The 18,448-nt window shown below is 55.1% G+C and overlaps 1 protein-coding gene across 2 annotated transcripts; it reads right to left on the bottom strand.

The window, feature by feature from the left end:
* Positions 1-259: 259 nt before the first annotated feature.
* On the bottom strand, positions 260-14,231 carry Garem2 (GRB2 associated regulator of MAPK1 subtype 2). 2 transcript variants are annotated; one of them, XM_036170971.1, is made up of 6 exons: positions 13,948-14,231; positions 11,012-11,152; positions 5,631-5,761; positions 3,959-5,020; positions 3,033-3,202; positions 260-2,484 (listed from the first exon to the last, which is right to left on the bottom strand). In XM_036170971.1, exons 1-6 carry the CDS (start codon positions 14,057-14,059, stop codon positions 1,461-1,463), a joined length of 2,640 nt encoding a protein of 879 aa, XP_036026864.1. In that variant the 5' UTR covers positions 14,060-14,231; the 3' UTR covers positions 260-1,460. The 2 variants fall into 2 exon arrangements, with proteins under 2 accessions (XP_036026864.1, XP_036026865.1); XM_036170972.1 differs by lacking the exon at positions 11,012-11,152.
* Positions 14,232-18,448: the final 4,217 nt, after the last annotated feature.

Here is an 18,448-nt window from a genome sequence, read left to right on the forward strand (position 1 = left end):
CTCCAAGATCTGACACCCTCACACGGACATACATGCAGGCAAAACACCAATGCACATAAAATTTAAAAAGAAATTACTAGAGGTTAAAGATTCTTGCGGAAGGGTCAGTTTTACAGACTTGAAGACGCTGTTGTGTGTATCTAGGGGTTTAAGGAGCTGCACATACCATTCCAAAGTCCTCCCCTGCTCAGAGGCACACATACTATATACCCTTGATCTTCATGGCCCTCCACAAAAAAAAAAAAAAAACGCCAACACCCAGGGGCCCGCACTTTTTAGTCTGCGGTCTAGGCTTTATTTCCTAATCCTTGAGGATTCACTGTAAGAAGACAAACAGCAAAGCATCAGTTCCTGTGTTCCCCTCCCACAGGCACGGGTGTGGGCAGGCCTCAACTCTTCATAAGGAAAACCCAAGAAATAAATATCTAGGTAGGTCAGGGAAGGCAGAGGAGAAAAGGGCCACCTCTGCCCCACCCCCACCGCCCAACACCAGAGGAGGGATGTAGTTCTTGTTAGAGGTGCTGGAGAAGGAGGGGGGTGGGGGTTGTACTTTAGCCAGGCCTCTAGACGGCACACAGATCAGCACACTTGAGACTGAAGGGCCCAGAGATCGTCTCCAAACCACGTAAGTACAGGGCTGGGGTCAGGAGCAAGCAACTTAGCCAAGCCACCTGCCTCCCTTTACCAGTCCCACTGTCCTGTACCAGTGACATGCCAAGAAGGAACCCGAGTGTCCATCAGAGCGAAATGCTCGCAGTGGGAGACCGGCAGGGTGGCGAGTACCTGACCACTACTTGTTTCTAGAACCAAAGAGTAGCTGGCCTACGTCTAGACACTCCCCCAGGAACTGTCCTCGACTGCTCTATGGAAACCCATACAAAAGCCCAAAGCAGGTGCTGGGCACAGCCTGTGACTGGTTCATCAGGGCCCACGGTCAAGTGCCTAATCATGGGAGCAGACAGAAGTCACACCCCTAACTCTGGAGCAGCTGCAGGCCAAAGCCCACAGAGAGTGAAGGAGAGGGCACTTTGGGGAAACAGAGCTTAGGTTCTGAGCCATCCTCCCTTGCTCTCTAACCTGAACATAAAGGGCTGAGAAGTGTGTGGTGTCTGAAAGGCTACATACAGCGGGGCACAGGAAGGCATTCCGCCACCATAAAGCCACCGGTTGACATACACACCACCTTTCCCCTGCTCTGGGAATGGCAGCAAAAATGGTGAGCAAAGCCTCACCAAGCGCAGAGCAGCGCCTCCTCCCCAAGTATCCTTCACAAAGTCAAGACATGCTCCTGCAGGGGCTGGCCCCGGAACACTCCCCTGGAACACTCAGAGCTACAGAGCAGCCTCAGTTGGCCCAGACTCTCCCTGAAGGAAGGACCTCTGGGAGGTGCTGCTTCTGGCAGACCTCATGGCCTCTGCTCCCAACCAACATTTAGGCTGTGCAGCCGCTGGGCCGACAGTTCAGATCTTGGGTCTCCAGCCTTTGATGAACTGCATGATCTTCTTGACCTGAAGCTTGGTGAGATGGAAGTCGTCAGCCAAGATGTCTTCACTGAGCTGCACGAAGATGCTCCCATCGATGCGTTCTCGGGCAAAGAAGCTCACCACGTCCTCCGAGAGCCCAATGAAGCGCAGACTGCGCGAGACCTCTTCCAGGGAGAGTGCGGACAGGTCTGCTGGTGGTTGCCAAGAGACCGCATCCCGGACTCCAGCACCACAGGTGGCTCCCTCCCGGGGACTGCCAGGAGGCCCCTCCAGGCCCCCTTGGGTGAGAAAGAGTAGGGGTCCTCCTGCCTCGGGCCCCTGCAAGGCAGCTGGTGACAAGGAGGCGGGGACCTGCCTCAGCACCAAACCTTCAGGCTCAAAGGCCTTGGGAGGACCAATCGGTGAAAGGCAGGGTCCAGATCCAGGTGCCCCCACAGCTCTGGGCTCCTGACAGCGTAGCAGCTCCAACTCAGGAGGACTGGCCTGCCCCAGCTCAAAAGGGTCCAAAGGCTCCAGCGCTGGCTCCTGCCACTCAGAGGATGACAAGGAGGAGGAGAGAGCAGCCGAGTAACCTTGGCCCTGAGGGCCTGGGCCTGGGGAATGCGTGGGGCTGGAGGTAGCCAGGGCACCCAAACTGGATGTGGACCCAGATGAGGAGGCCGCTGGAGCACCTGAAGGATGGGCAGGCCCAGAGAAGGGGTTGAGCGCACCAAACGGAGCAAAGCGCTTCTGGGAATGGGAGGGCTTGAACAGAGGTGGGCAGCCATGGTAGTTCTTAACCACTGGGCTGTCGGCCCCTAAGAGGGAGGTGGTTCGACCACTCAGGGGCTCTGCTAGGGCTCTTGAGGCCTGGCTGGGCTGAGTGGTGGTAGAAGGCATGGGTCCTGGGGGCGGGCGGCTAGAGGATTCGCTGGCTTTGCAATCTCCCCAGGTGCAAGGATAGCAATAGAGGGAGTAGGCATCCGGTGACGGGGAACCGCTACCACTGCGGGATCCTGCCCTATAAACGGAGACAGACATGGGGTGGACACATAGGCAGAGAGACAGGTAAGTGACAGTCACAGGACCGACCGCACAGCCCTCGGCAGGAGACTACCCCTCTGCTCTCCTCCCCAAAGCTGGCCAGCCTGCTAACCCCAAAGCCTGAGACCCTCTTGAATCCCCGAGTTATGTCAGAACACGCCGGAGAAATTAAACTGAGAAGCACAGATTGGAAAACAGATGATCTCAAGGCTGAAGACCGGGGCTCAGTGGTTAAGAGCACTTGTTGCTCTTGCTGGGGACCCAGGTTCAATGCCCAGCACCCACAAGGTGGCTCATAACCATTCATAACTCCAGTTCCAGGGGTTCTGATGCCCTCTTCTGACCTCTATACATACATGCAGACAAAACACTCATACACATAAAATAAAATCAATAAATCTAAAAAGGAAGAAAGAGAAAGAATGAATGAATGAATGAATCAGGCAGCAGAATCCCAGCACAGAATGACCACCCACCACCACGCTGTGCATTTGAGCAAAGCCAGGGACCAAAGCCGTCACTCACCCATCCTGCAGGCCAGAGGAATAAAAGGAGGGGCTGGAGCTGGCCGAGTGGACCGGCTGCAGCTTGGGGAATCGGGGCGGCACTGGGGGGCTGCCTGTGGGCCTGCTGCAGCTGCTGCCACCCCGAGGAGGTACAGGAGGGGCGTGGAGGAGGCGACACTCTTCCTTTACCTGCAGACAGAAGGCGACTGCCTCACTAGGCAGCTGGCCCTCTTTACCTCACTTCCCAAGCAGGTCGGCCTGGGGGTCTGGCCCTGACACCGGTATGGCACCCAGCAGGGAGACTGCACTGCCTATAAATCAGCTATCTGCCTGGCCCATCTCCAGCCTATTTTGTCCCTCACACTCGGTCCACAGCAGTCCCCCCCCAGTCCACCGTAAATTCACTGTGAATGTTAGCAGATGGTGGAGGAGCAGATAGAGATTTTCCTTCTGGGGCGGGGGGGGGGGGGGGGGGGGTGGAGGGAGGGCGTGACAAGAGGGACCAACGGGAGGAACGAGATCTGCCACCTGGACCCCGTCCTTTCCAATTAAGTTCCCTGAAAAGTGTGCTAATCGGTGTGACTGATGAGGGAAATGTCCTGAAGACAAATAAATGGGAACCGTTAAAAGCTCTTCCTCAGCGCAGAACATCTCAGATGCTATAATGTGGTTCTAACTCTCAAGGAGTTTAGGGGTTGCTGGAAGTCACTTCCCATTTCCTACATTTCTGCACGTGGGAACTTTCCCTTCACGAAGGACTTTGTGGAGTCTGTGGGTAATCCTGTTTCCAGTTCACCCTCGATTCTCCATGCCTGGCCTTTCCCCTCTCCCTTGCCCCCTTCATTCTGCTCATCCTGTCACACCCCAGGGGCCCGGGTGTCCACACCTTTGTGGCCCTCTAAAACCTGCCCAAGTTCCCTCGAGGGCAAAGCAGAGCTGACTCACCGCCTCGGATTTGGGGGGGACAGGAGGCGGTGGTGCCTCGGGCTCATGACGTGGGGGTCCCACGGTCCCGAAGGAGATGAGGTCGGGCCCTGGCAGCGGCCGGGCACGGGCATCGGCGAGGTTCTCGGGGGCCTGGTGCACCCACAGCTCCTCGTAGGGGATCTCGGTGCACGCTGCCCCGGGCTCGGGCGCCCCTGCCCAATCGGGGCTCACGTACTCCTGGTCGCCGTCGCCGGACGCTGGCAAAGCCGGCCCGAGGCGACCCGGGGGTCCAGGCACGCGGGCGGGCCCGGGGGCGCGCGGTGCGGGCAAGCAGAGGCGCACGCGGCGGGGGCTGGCGCAGTCGTCGGCGAGCTCCGCGGGCGCCTCGCGCACCGCCGTGGAGTACTCGTCCGGATCGAAGCGCTCGCGACAGTAGGAGGCGCTGTCGCGCACCAGGCGCTCGACGCGCGGGTCCCCGGCCAGCAGGCCCTGCGGCAGAGCGAAGCGCGGCGTGTCGGTGAGCAGCAGGAAGTGCAGCGGCGCCGGGCCCTCGCGGCGCAGCGCCAGCCCCAGCACCACCGTCTTGGAGATGATGCTGACCAGCTTGTAGCAATGGCCCTCCCGCACCGGGTGGAGGTCGTAGGGGTTGCGCGGCGGCCGGCTGGGTACCAGCACGTTCACCGGCAGCCGCACGCGCTCGATGATGGCGCGCACCGTGTGCTCGCCCTCCTGCATCTGCAGCTCCAGCGGGCTGCGCGTGCTGAAGCGGCCCTGGCACTGGAAGGGCAGGCTCAGGCTTTCGTTGGTGCGGTGGTTCATGCAGATGAGACAGGGCATCTTGCCTTTGACCGGCCTGGCGGCCCCGCCGCCACCCGCCGCCGTCCCCACGTTCCCGGGGCCGCCCATTCCGGCCAGGGCCCCAGCGCGGCCCAGCTTGCGCAGGAGCGTGGTGAAGCGCGAGCGCTCCTTGGTGGTCTTGGCGCACAGAATCTCTGCCTGGCCCATGAGAGTGAGCTCGTCGCCCGCGTGCAGTGTGAAGTTGTACACCTCGCTGTCCTCGCTGAACTCACCGGACACCACCTGGGGAAGCCCAGAGACAAGGTGAGGCCCGAACCAGGGTCCCATGGAAAGTCACAGGCTGCTGCGCTGAGCTCCAAGCTCCGCGGGGACTCCAGGCCTTTCCTCTTCAGTTGTCGCTGACATAAGAGCAAGAGCACTGGACTGGGACTGGGGAGAAGCCGTGCGACTTTAACGTCTTTCCTGAGGTCCTTAGTTACCTCATACGAACCATTAGGATAGAGGTGTGTTTTGGAAGCACTCAATCATGGCAGATTTTATTAAGCCCTCTTGACCCCTTGGGGTGAGAACAATGCCTCACCCACCCATGACTACTGTAAAGAGAAAGGGACTGATGGACAAGAAAGCCACCCTGAATGTTCTCATCAGGTCGTGACCCCCTCCAACACCGTTCCTGCTCCACCATCTTCCGTTTTCGGTCCTCTGAGTCAAACAGACTGCTTTTTTTCTGGCATAGCCTGACCGTACCAAAGGGTGCACACACGGAAGCCACTCTCCCTCTCCTTCCCTCCCTCCCTCCCTCTCCTTCCCTCCCTCCCTCTCCTTCCCTCCCTCACACTCTAACCTGGGGGAAGGAGAGCTTGGGACGGTCCTACCCTGTGCCAGGACTGACCTTGACACTGAAGGTGATGGCTTCCATCACAAAGATGCGGTCAGGAAAAACACTGGCCACCTCCTCCACACTGCTGAAGTATCTCACCGGCTCCCGAACATCCCGAGCCTGCTCCAGGAGCTTGAACTTGCCTGCATAGGAGAGGGTCACGGGCTGCTGGGGGAGGCCAGGTCTGCACCCTGGGGACACTCAGGTCCCTGACTAACTGCTATCCTAAACTCATTAGTCCCTCTGAGAATTCAGGAATTCAGGCCGAAGGCGGAAGGCAGGTATACAGATATCTCATGTGAAGTGTCCCCCCTGCCTCACCAGCCACGCCCATTTTTGTGCCTACCGACTGAAGCTAAAAGAGAAGCTGAGAACAGCTCTGGCTTCACACCGAAGGAAGAGGCCGGAATGGGTGAGGGACTAACAGGGAGAGCCTGATGGAGAAAGGACAGTTTCCCGAGTTCTGCTGCATTCCCTCACTGGAGTTCACTCACATTTATGACACACACCCCTGTCCTGTCAGTCACTCCCACAGGCCCTCCAGAATGCACAGTTCTGTAAACAGTCTGCTCCCTTAAGGAATTCAGAGGGGCTGGAGAGATGGCTCAGAGGTTAAGAGCACTGGATTCTCTTCCAGAGGTCCTGAGTTTCAATTCTCAACAACCATATGGTGGCTTACAACCATCCATAATGAGATCTGGCGCCCTCTTCTGGTCTGCAGGCATTCATGCAGGCAGAACACTATACATAATAAATAAATAATTTTTAGGGAGGGAGGGATTAGGGAGGGAGGGAGGGAGGGAGAGAGAGAGAGAGAGAGAGAGAGAGAGAGAGAGAGAGAGAGAAATTCATGCATAGTAGGAGAGACAGTGAGTACCCAGTGATGACCATAGGTGACAAGTCCTGAGGCACACCTGTGAGAAAAAAGCTCCAAGAGAGAGACCTTCAGGGGAATCGCCCAGCTGCACCTTTCAAATGGACATTTTATTCTGTAAGAAGTGAGGGGGTTGGTGACATGGCCCAGCAGGGATAGTGTCTTGCAAATCTGAGGATCAGGGTTCAGATCCCCAGCACCCACATGGAAAGCTAGGTGGGCATGGCCGAAGGTCTGTAATCCCAGCTCGAAGGAGGTGGAGATGGGAAATGCTCAGAGCAAACCGACAGGCCAACAAGCAGAAGGGAGGAGCTGGGGGTTCAGGAAGAGATGCTCCCTCGGTATATAAAGTGAACAGCAACACCTGACGAAGACACCTGATGTCAATCTTGGGCCTCTGCACAAGTGTGCATGTGCACACACGTGCCCACACACTATTCTGACATACAGACTTGCAGGAACATCACATCCACATGGGTGTGTACACACACACACACACACACACACACACACACCACACTCTAAAACCAGGAAAGAAAATGAACGAGACCCCCTGGATGAGTTTGAACAAGGAAATACAGTGATCCAAGATGAGCTCTGGCAAGAATCGGACAAGCAATCCAGTAACAAGTCCTGGAGAAGAGCCAGGGAACAGCACACAGTGAGCACACCCATGGGTGACCCAGAAGGAAGACTCCTCGGTCCCCGGTGACTCAGGAGGGAAGTAAAGAAGGAAGGGACTGAGGATCATACACATGGTCCACTGGTCACTGTGGGGCTGGCCAAACCATTCCATGCGGGGAACCAAGGGGAAGATGGTGGAGGCAGATTCTGGCCTCAGGGGAATGCCACTTGCATGTGTGGGACACCACTTAGAGCCAGTGCAGCTGTGTGGGACAGGTATATTAGAGAAGTGGGAAAGAGGATCTTAACCCTTTGGGGACCCATGACCCAAAGAAATGCCCACACTGCTCCTGGTATAAACACACAGTGAAGAGGGTTCCCACCCTCCCCCACAAAGCCCAACCAGAGGGAGACCCCTGGTGTCTGAAGAGGCACTGGCCAAGGGCCAGGCCGAACCGCCAACATCCAGCACCCTGGAGCAAGCAGGTGTGAGGGTCCTGATCCAGCCTCAACCTCTCAGTCACCAGAGGGAAGAGGTGCCACAGCCCAAGCCATCCGGGATAAAATGAGGAGGGGCCAGCATCAAGGAGCAGGCACTCTAACGAGCTTGCTGTCTCCCCCTCTCCATATCCACACGAACCCCCCATACCTCAACCATAAGCATCCAGGCATGAAGAAAATGCCTGCTGCCCCTTGTGGCCAGATTTGGAGCCCAGTCTGGGTTGGATTATGGGAGGATGTGGCAGGGAAGATCGATGTAACCATGGTATCCAGCACCGCCCCCCTCAGCACACACACACACACACACACACACACACACCCCCGCCCTGCGCAGCAGGGCCACTTCTGCAGGGAGGGAGGGAGGAAGGAAGAGAGACCTCAGGGGAGTCGTGCTTTGGCTTCTAGAAACCTCTGCCCTACAGCTTCCTCTCCTGCCTCCCGCAACGGTGTCAGTGGCAAGCAAGGTCCACTCACTACAGGATCTGGGGACCATCGCACCCTGCAGTCTCAAGACACATCTGCACTATGCTGATGATCCTTTCCAGACAGAAGCATCCTACAGCTGCTCCCCAAACCCGACCCACAGCGAGCACTCGGTGAAGAAGAGGGGCAGTGACTCGTTCGCTGCTGCCTGGTTAGCACGAGGCCCGGTTCGGTACCCGACGCTGTTACATGGGACAGACCGAGCATAGACTTCAGAGTCGGATGCGGCGGAGTCTCGGCTGTGCCACCAACGGCCGTGTGAAATCACTTAGATCTGGACTTTGCTTTCTAGTATGTAAAGTGGATGCATTCTATGCGGCCGGTGTTGGAGTTGAGAGGAGAGGCTCACCTGACTCTACAAATAGCCGGTGCTTGGGGAAGGTGTCTGGACGGCACTGGCCTGGATGTCTCTAGACACCAAGTCACCCTGACTCCCGGCAGCCTGGAGACAGAGGGCAGCCACAGTGGCAGCGCCCCCAGTCCCACCCCTCCCCCGCTGGCCGCGCCTGGCCACAGCCGGCCTGGACAGTGCCATTATTAATTCATTGGGAGGGCTCAGCGTGGAGCCTGCACTCTGAGCCTCTTCGGAGGCCCAGCCCCCTCTTTTCACTCCTATGAAGTGAGTGAGACGCCCAGCGGAAGAGGGAGCTGGGGCCCCCCGCAGGCCCTGCAGGCCAGCTGTCACCCCACTGTCCTGTTCCCACCTCTCATGCTCACTAAGAAGGCATCAAAATGGACGGGGAAAAGGATTGGGGGTCTGGGGGCTTCCTTCCCTTCACTCACTGTTTGCTGGGAAGTCTGTGACTTGGGCTTTAAAAATACAACGGGAATGGTACCAGTGTCTGTGAAGGCTTTCCCAAACTGTTTCCCATCTCCGTGAAGGCTTTCCCAAATTGCTGGATTTTTTAGTCCACGAAGGCAGGATCTCCACCTGAGTCAATACCAGATTCTCAGTGAGGGGTGTTTCTAGCTTGAGCAGGCACCAAATTCTACAGCCAGGGCAGAACCCCAAGTCAGCCAGACTGTTGGGGCGGCTTCCTCCCTGGGGTGTTGGAAGTACAGAGGCCATCTCTGCACATATGTGGTAAAGAGCTCAAAGCTGGAGCAAGGTTTAAGCCTTGGTCCACTGACTCAAGGGAGGCTCAGGCCAAAGAGAGCAGGGGTAAGACTGTGAGCCTTCCTGGCTGCAAAGGCTGCAGCCCTTGTTGGGGGTAGGGGCAGAGCTGCTGTGCAGGAGAGAAAAACACAGAACTGGAGCCTCACTCTCCAGTTGTTAAAAGGAGCCAAGCTGTGAGAACAATTGATTGATCAGCCCCCAACCCAGGATCTGGAATGCACACTAGCTGTAGCTGCCCTGGGCTTGCATGGAGACATTTCTGGGACAGCTCTGGTACCTTGGGGACAACAGCCCTGTGGTGCAGGCATGGTGCAACCAGCAGAGCGCAGTGGTTAGGACACCTGGTTCTCGCCTTGACTTCTCTGAGTGGCGCGGTGACCCACGGCAGGTCACCGCCCTCCTGGGGCCCTTGGATTCATTAGCTGCAAAATGGAAGCGCTGCAATTTCCTGTGGCAGCAGATCCTTTCTTCAAACCAAACCTTTCATAAAACACAAACAGCCAGGCCTGGTGGCATGATGCAGGCCTGTGACCCGAACCACTCAAGAGCTTGGGGCATGAGTTCAAGACCTGCCTGGACTACAGAGCAAACTTAGGCAACGTATCGAGACCATGCCTCAAAATAAAAAGATCACTGAGATGGCTCACTGGTAAAGGGGCATGCAGCCAAGCCTACGGACCTGTTTTGTTCCGTGCCCCACATGGTAGAAGGCAAGAGTCTGCAAGGTGATCTCTGATTTCCACACATGCTGTCACACACGTGTGCAAAAGTGCACACACACATACACACACACAATGAATGAATAAAAATCTAACAAAAATTAAAACGAAAAGGTAGAAAGGAGGCTGGGGATGTACCTCAGTGAGGTATCTAGAGCACTTGCCTAGCATGCATGAGGTCTTAGTTTTAACCCCAGTACTGCAAACAAATAAAAAAATAAATATAAAACACATTTTTTTTTAAAAAGGTAGTTTGCAAATTCTTTAGGAATCTACTTCAGCACTGTTTAAAAAGCCAGTCCAGGAAGACCATAGTTTAACACAAAAGTGGGGAAAAGTGTAGCCAAGCTGAATGGCAGCCACAAATGGGCCTCAGCACTCCTCGGTACTAAGAAAACTCTAGCATTCATTTGAAAAAGTAAAAAGCAGCTCAGGGCACAGACTTGGTGCTCCCCAATTAGGGGTAAAGTTTGATGTGTAGGGCTTCGGGATGTGGGTATACATTGAGAGCTGTGGTGATGCACACCTCTAGTCCCCAGCACTTGAGAGGCAGAGGCAGACAGACCTCTGTGAGTTCGAGTCAGTCTGATCTATAGAGGGAGACCCCGTCTTTAAAAAAAAGAAAAAAGAAAAAAAAAGATGTGTATATCTTTAATCATTACTTTAAAAAATATTTAAAAATAAAAATAAAACGTGACCTAGTACCATGGCTCATGCTTATAATCAGTACTCAGGAAGCTGAGGCAAGAGGCTAGACGTGAGTTCAAGGCCAGCCTGAGCTAGATGGTAAAAACCTGTCTCCAAAATATAAAACAAGACCCCAAAGTCTATAAACCTGAGTACCACCTCTTCAGAAGCAGGTCTCCACAAACAATACTGATACTCCTAAGCCCTAACGCTAACCGTGACCCCCTAGCCACCACCCCCCTGGCATGTCCTAGCTCATCCCTGAAGCTCCACGGAAAGGTGGTCACCAATGGCCTCTCCTTACATTCCCCCTGCACCCTTGGTCCCCAGTCTCTCCTGCCTCCCCATGCTCAAAGACCCCCAGCCCTCTGGTCCTAGCTGGGCACACCTGGGTACTGCAGAGGGATGTCAATCTTGGGCCCAATGACGTAGTGGCCCTCCTCCAGGGTGTGGGCTGTCACTGTGGTCCACTGGCGGCAAGAGTGAATCAGCAGGATGTCACGCTCACTGACGCCCTCAGCATACTCCCCTGGGAGAGAGAGGAAAAGAAGAGGAAGGAAAGATGACAGAAGGTTAGGAGAGGAAGAAAGAAAAGACTGGGTGACCCCCACACACACCTCTTCCCCAGCAAGCCCCTGCCTGGGGATTTCACCCTGTGATCCCTGCACTGGTCAGCAACACGGGAGGAGCCAGGAGTGGGGCTGTCAGCTGTGGCCTCTGGGCTCCCCACGGGGCCTCCGCAGCTTCACATTCTCATTCCGCTGGGGTGTGGGCTGTCCCAGCCCAAGCTGGGGCTAGGGACTCCCAGCGGATGAGTCTGGGCCAGCCAGCTTCTGCCCTGCAGGCATGTTCAGGCCTCAGGAGGCACGGAGGAAGCAAGTTTAAGACACTGAGCTGAGGGCATGTGGGGACATGGGGGAGGGGGAACATCAGGCCAGGGCGGAGTAAAAAAGTCGGGTCTTAGAACCAGGCAAATTCACATCAGCAGGATCCTGCCTCGTCAGTGCCCAGGTTAGGCCCTGGTGGGGCATTGGAAAGACCGAGAAGGGATCTGTCCCTGTGGGTCCTGGCTATGAGACCTCATAAAGTCACTGTCCACTCAGAATGGCAAGGCTTACAGGAGCCCACTCCTGGATCTTTCAGAGAGACACTGTCTCTCCACCCACTGCCACAGAGTCTCATAGTCATGGGACCTCAAAGGATGGGGGAGTTAATCCCAGACACCCAAATCTCATCTCAAGAGAAAGTTGGGGTAGGATATATGGAGGGTTTAGGAAGCAGAACTGGGAAGGAGGAAGGAGTCTAGGCTGAGGAAATCAGCACTGGGGCAGAGGTGCTGGAGTTGGGGAGGGGGGGTCTGGGCCCAAGAGGCTCCATCCCCAGCAACCGTTTCCAGGGGAGCAGGACGAGCAGCCCAGCTTCCAGGAGACTGATGGGGGCGTATCCTGGATGCAGCTGGTGGGCACAGTGGGGGTGGGGATGTCTCCTTCCCAGCCCCCTCACACACACACACACACACACACACACACACACAATTTCCTACCAGCCAAACAAATGGGAAATGGTTTCACAGTGGGGGTTTCATAAAGCATGTCCGTATGGTGTGTTTGAATGGGTGTGGTATCCGGGGCCTCCAGGGGAGGATCTTCCACTCTGTGTGTGAGAGCATGCCAGGGGAGGTTTGCCTGGGACTTCCTCCTCAGCTCTCTAGCTCCAGGAAGAGATGAAGGTCTGCTCTCTCTAACTCTACAAGCTCTTTCTAGGCCCTAACCAAGTAGGTCCGACCCACTCTTCCATAGAGACACAGGCCAAAGCCACACAGGTATACACATCAATATCCAGGGGTCACCATCACCAACAAACAGCTCAAATGCTTATCACCCAAACAGCACAACTCAGTCGCAATATCCCACCAAGGGACCTTGCAAGGACACACCATTTCAAGTACACATTCACACTCTCATGGTGACCACCGTCATGACCACGCTGTCCCCGACAGCTAGCCTACCACACGCCATTCCTCATTCCCTCATTCAATGAATGAGTGTCCACGATCTTTGTCTGCCCTCCGCCAAAAGCCAGGAGCCCAGTGGAAGACAGGAAACTGACGATTATAATGGGACGCACAGGTGTCAGGGGACCGCAGGGGAGGCCTAGCCTCTACAGAAGAGCTCAGAAAAGAACCCAAAGAAAAGGGGTGTCAAAGAGATGCGTGGGAAGTGAGCAGGAAGAACCTAGGGCAGAATTTCCTATTCACAAGCACACACAGCGCAGCTGCAGACACAGTCTTGGGCTCACACGCTGAGTGGTGAGCGGGGGGTCCGACAAGAGCTGGACCGCCAGGTATTCCTGCCTAGTGGACCCGGACACCGATGTCCCACAGAGCCTGCTCCAGCCTGCCTGGTGCCCACCGTGCCCAGTTCGTGCTGTTGCTGGTCAGAGCAGGGGCTGCCAGTCCAAGAAGAAGACAGCAGAGTCCCATTAGCATTCAGGGAAGCGAGCGTGCCAACGCGGGCCAAACCCCTATTCTTCTCCCACACAAAACCCCCCGGCCTGGCTGCCAGCTCCGGGCTCCCGCCCCTCCCCCCAGCCAAACAGCTCCCCTTTCCCGCAACACGACAGTCCTCTCACTTTGCAGCCTGCAGGCTCTCCCAAATAAGGTCCCGGTCCCATCATCGGAACACCGGGGGACCTGCTGGAGAAATGGGAGAGGTGGGGGAGGGCCGAGGGTCCTGTGCTGGCGGGTGGAGGGGGGATGGACGCCTGGTGGGACCCGCTCACTCAGGCCTCCCCTGAGGGTAGCCTGCCCTTTACCAGAGGACCTTAGGATGATGCCAAAGAACGGTACAAGAAAGGTCCCAAAAAAGGGACTAGCGGGTGGTGGTAGGGAAAAGACTTATAGAGGTCCAAGGGATGCAGGGGGAGGAAGGCGAGAGGCTGGAGACAAAGAGAGCAAGGGGGTGCGGCTGGGGTAGGGTCTGACAAGCGCCGGGAAAGCGGGGCGCACCGACGGAGCGGCCCCGAGACTCAGCAGCGCTACTGGCTCCAAAGGGGACGGAAAACTTTTGTCCTAGCCCTGGCACCAGTTTCTAACCCTGTGCCCGGATGGGGCCCAGAAAGTGGTCCCCGGGTTCGGGGTCTCCGGTTGTCCCGGGAGCCGCCCCAGAAGGCAAGCGAGGCTCCGATCGCTGGAGACAGGGAGGGCAGGGGCTGCGTGCATCTCACAGCCCCCCCCCCCAGCTCCAGCCGAGCGAGGAGGCCCCGACTGTCCGCGATCCCCACCCCATCCCCACCCCCGTGCCCCCTTCCCCGGACTCCCCGTACCTGGCCCGAGGCAGGCGAGCGTGGGCAGGCGGCAGCGGCTGACGATGAGGTCGAGCGGGAAAGCGCCCATGCTCCAGCGCAGCCCGGCCAGCCCGGCCGCCAGCTTCTCCATGGCATGGGAGCTCTCCCCGGGGGGCCGCCGTCCCCGGGGCCTCGACGGCCAGTCCCGTCCCGCGCGGCTCGGGCTCCGCGCCCGCCACCACCTCCCCGGGCCTTAGCGGCGCTCCCCGCCTGGCAGCCCGGCCGGGCCGGGGGAGTCACGTGGCCGGCCTCCTCCCACGGGGCGCCGGCCCCCGCCCCTATCCCCGCCCCGCGCCCCGCCTGCCGGGCCTGCTCCCCCCCACCCCCCACCCCCGGAGTGCCCAGGTGACCGCGGGCCACCCGGCGCTCGGGGTGGAGAGGTGTGGAGGGGAGAGAGGGGGAGAAGAATGGGTCGGATGGGGCTCTGGCCCGGTGTCCCCTCGCGCCCTGCGGATCCAGCCCTGCTGCGGTACCCACATCGGCTCCTCCGAGCTGGTGGATGGATGCTCGGCGGCTGGGGATGCTTAGACTGGGGAGGAGCAGAGAGGGCAGGTGGCACTTGGGATCTAGGTTGTCTCCGAACCCTTGTAAGGGCACTTTCCGAATACACCCCACCCACCCTCACCCCACATATACACACCATCCAACTCTGTAGATGGGGAAACAGGTTCAGGCACCTGGGCCATTGGGGTCAGCGGCAGAACTCGTTTTTTAGTATGCACGTTCTCTTCTGCTTTCCCCATCGACTTTCATCCCCTCCTGGCTGCAGCTCAGGAGTTCCTTTTTCGGGGAGAAGCCTTTCCCAGAAGCTGTGCTGGCCTGTGGCCTCGCACCCAGCCTGAGGCTCACTCCGCCTCGGTGTGTCTGCGGCGCCCTCTGCAGGTGCGGGCGGGTCGTAGCTGAGTGGCCTCCACAAGAGGACCTTGGTCCTGAGGCTGGTTCTTAAAAGGCACCATAGGCTGGGCGGTGGTGGCGCACGCCATTAGTCCCAGCACTCGGGAGGCAGAGGCAGGCGGATCTCTGTGAGTTCGAGGCCAGCCTGGTCTACAGAGGGAGTTCCAGGAAAGCAGCAAAGCTACACAGAGAAACCCTGCTTTAAAAGAAAGAAAGAAAGAAAGGAAGGAAGGAAGGAAGGAAGAAAGAAAGAAAGAAAGAAAGAAAGAAAGAAAAGAAAAGACATCATGGACTCTAGCCTTGGCCTCCGCGCCCTCAGGAGGCTTCCATGTGTGTAGACACAAGCCCTTTCGTCTGATGCATCTGACATTGGGCCCAAATCCCAAAGGAAATAGCAGCAGATAACACCTTTAATTGTTTTTGTTTTGTTCCTTTGAGACAAGGGTCTCTCTCCGTCTGGGACACTCTCTCTCTCTCTCTCTCTCTCTCTCTCTCTGTGTGTGTGTGTGTCTGTGTGTGTGTGTGTGTGTGTGTGTCTGTGTGTGTCTGTGTGTGTGTGTGAGCTCGCGGGGGTAGTCTAGGTCGGCTCATTCTCTTCTTCTCCTGCCTTAACCTCCCTGAGTGTAATGGGCATTATAGCCCCGAGCCAGTGTCAAGAGCAGAACTCCCCGCCCCTTCCTTTTCCTTTTATTTTTTTTATACCCAGGGCCTGGCACATGCCAAACAGTGCTCTACCACCAAGATATATCCCCAACCCTTCTTTCACTTTTGGTCTTCAGACAAGGCTCAATAAGTTGCCCAGGCGGGCCTTGAACTTCCTCTCTAGCACAGCCAGCCCTTGAACTTTCAAGTCTTCTGCCTCAGTCCCCCAAGCAGCTGGGATCATAGGCTTGTGAGATCACACTGTAAAGGAACAAAGTCTGTCAACAGCTTCCTGTGCCCAGCTGACTGGTACCATTACCCACCTGGACCCACTTCGCCAGTTCACCCGGTTCAAAGCACTCTCCCAGCCTCCACTTCCCCCCAAATGGGCACTGGGAACCCATCCAGATCATCTTCAAGAGCAACCAGTGCTCTTAACTGCCAAGCCATCCCTCCAGACCCAATTAACTTAATTTAAAAAACTAAAGCATTTGTTGAATACTCTTTTCTAAAAATATCTTAAAGGGGGCAGGGCAGATGAAGGGTGGAGCTATAAAAAGTTCTTGGGAAATGAAGAGTTCACTTTTCCACCTGGTAGAGGATCTCTCTTGAATAGTGTGACCATATGTTGAGTAACAAACTCCTCCGAGATTGAAACATTCTATCCTGTAGAGAAGCTCCTTAAGAAAGAAGGCAAACAACTCAAAAGAACTTCAGGAAGTCCCTGAAACTGACCAGATTCATTAAGCCCCTCCCTGAAGCCAAGCTGAAAAGACTCAGACCCAGACTAGCTATTGGGAAGAAACAAAAACCCACTGAGGTTTAGACAAACTGAGGCACCAGGGGGGACACTCTCCAACCTGTTGAGCTGCCTGCAGGCTGTGCAGTGTGCTCCAGGTTCCCAGCTTAGTGAGCTGTCACCTGTGCTGGGGTGGGCAACCGTCTTTGAGTCATTTCTGCTCATAGAAGTAATTCCTCATCATATCCCTGTAAGTTACCCCAATAAAACTCATGGATCACCAAGCTAAACTTTGGTGGTATCTGTAGTTAGGTCTGTCCTGGGCTCCCTCAGTAGATGTGTGTGCTGTGTCTCCCCAAAAAAAGTTGTCACCCGACACCATAGGAGAGTTTATAAAGTAAAGGCCAGACCAACAGGCATAACCTAGACTCCAGACAGCATGTGTGAAGGGCCATATGGTCGCCTGACTGCCCACCCCTGGATGTAGGTGTCACATCTGTGGTAGCATCCTCATGTGTGTTCCTCACTGTGCAGAATGTTCAGATAGACCAAGTGCACATTGCATTTTCCAGCCTGGATTCTGGCATCAGCCATTTCTCCAGTGACACCTGGTCCTTTTAAGTAGGAAAAGTCATTCTGAATTCACACTCCGGGTGCTGGGATGCTCACTCTTTGGGACTGGGTATTGCTTCTAAGCTTTTTCAGTGAGCAGAGCCAAGGACATAGGAGTGTGTGTGTGTGTGTGTGTGTGTGTGTGTGTGTGTGTGTGTTATTTGAATTCAGGGTCTTGCGCAGGCTAGATGAGTGATATACCACTCAGCTACATCGATATGTTGCCCAGGCTGACCAGGAACTTGCTGTGTAGCTGAGGATTACCTTGACTTTCTGAGAAAGGGTCTCACATAGCCCAGGATGTATGAATTGCCTTAAATTCCTGATCCTCTCCTCTATCTCCTCAGTGCTAGAGTTATAAGTGTACAACACCATGCTCAGTTTTTTGTGGGGTTAGGCATTAAACACAAGCCTTTGCAGTTTCTAGGCAAGCACTCTACTATCTAAACTCCATCCTCAGCCCTAATATCAGGCTTTAAGAAAGAAATGTAAACTGGGTGTTGTAGCATAGGCCTTTCATCCCAGCACTTAGAAGGCATGGGCAATCAGATCTCTGTGAGTTCCCCGGTTTACATAGTTCCAAAACAGCCAGAAAAACCTTGTCTCAAGAAAAAAAAAAAAAAAAGCCAGGTGGTGGTACAGTCCTTTAATCCCAGCACTCAGGAAGCAGAGGCAGTCAGATCTCTGTAAACTCAAGGCCAGCCTAGTCTAGTCTACAAATCGAGTTTCAGGACAGCCAGACTATACAGAGAAACCCTGTCTCAAAAGAGTGAGTGAGAGAGAGAGAGAGAGAGAGAGAGAGAGAGAGAGAGAGAGAGGTAGCTAGGAGCCTGTTTAGAGGAGTTTTTGTCATATTTTAATTTCTTGTAATGAAGGGAATGTTAGAGTCACAAGGAGGAATAAAGATCCGATTCTAAAGATAACTAAACAATTCATGAAATCCTCAAGAGTTTTTGTCACTAGAGCTGAACAAATCAGTTGCCTGGATGTCTGATATAAGCTGGTCATTTGTTTTTTGGGGACTTTGTGGGGGAGGAGTATTGAGATAGGACCTTGCTGTGTATTCCAGACTGATCTTGAACTCATGATCTTCCTGCCTCACTATCCTGGGATTAAAGGCAAGTACCACTATGCCATCCAAGCTACTATTTTATTCAATATTATCTGGTATAGGTTTTTTTTTTATGTTTTTAAGGATTTATCTTTATTTTCAATTATGTGCATGTAGGTTCCCATTGGAGGCCAGAAGAGGGTCTCAGATGCTCCTGGAGATGCAGTCATAAGCAGTTAGAAGCCACCCAGCACAGGGCACTGGAAACTGAATTCATATCCTCTTGAGAAGAAGCACCCTGGCTCTCCAACTCTAAATAAAATGTTTTCATTTCAAAATAGTATTTAAACTTAAGAACAGTCATATGATTAATATGTTCCATAATAATATGTTTGTAACTTCCTCCTCCTCCTCCTCCTCCTCCTCCTCCTCCTCCTCCTCCTCCTCGATAGGGACTTTGTAACCCAGGCTAGCCTCAAACTCACTGTGTAGCTAAGCATAACCTTGAACTCCAGATCTTTCAACCCCCACTTCTTAAGCAC

The sequence above is a fragment of the Onychomys torridus genome, chromosome 21, assembly GCF_903995425.1.
Source record: "Onychomys torridus chromosome 21, mOncTor1.1, whole genome shotgun sequence".
NCBI classification, from domain to species: domain Eukaryota; kingdom Metazoa; phylum Chordata; class Mammalia; order Rodentia; family Cricetidae; genus Onychomys; species Onychomys torridus.

Coding starts and splice junctions, on each gene's coding strand:
- Garem2 (XM_036170971.1), bottom strand. CDS start 14,059: ATGGAGAAGCTGGCGGCCGGGCTGGCCGGGCTGCGCTGGAGCATGGGC. Junction 11,153..13,947: donor GCTCGCCTGCCTCGGGCCAG/GTACGGGGAGTC, acceptor TCTCTCTCCCAG/GGGAGTATGCTGAGGGCGTC. Junction 2,485..3,032: donor TCCTCTGGCCTGCAGGATGG/GTGAGTGACGGC, acceptor CTCCGTTTATAG/GGCAGGATCCCGCAGTGGTA.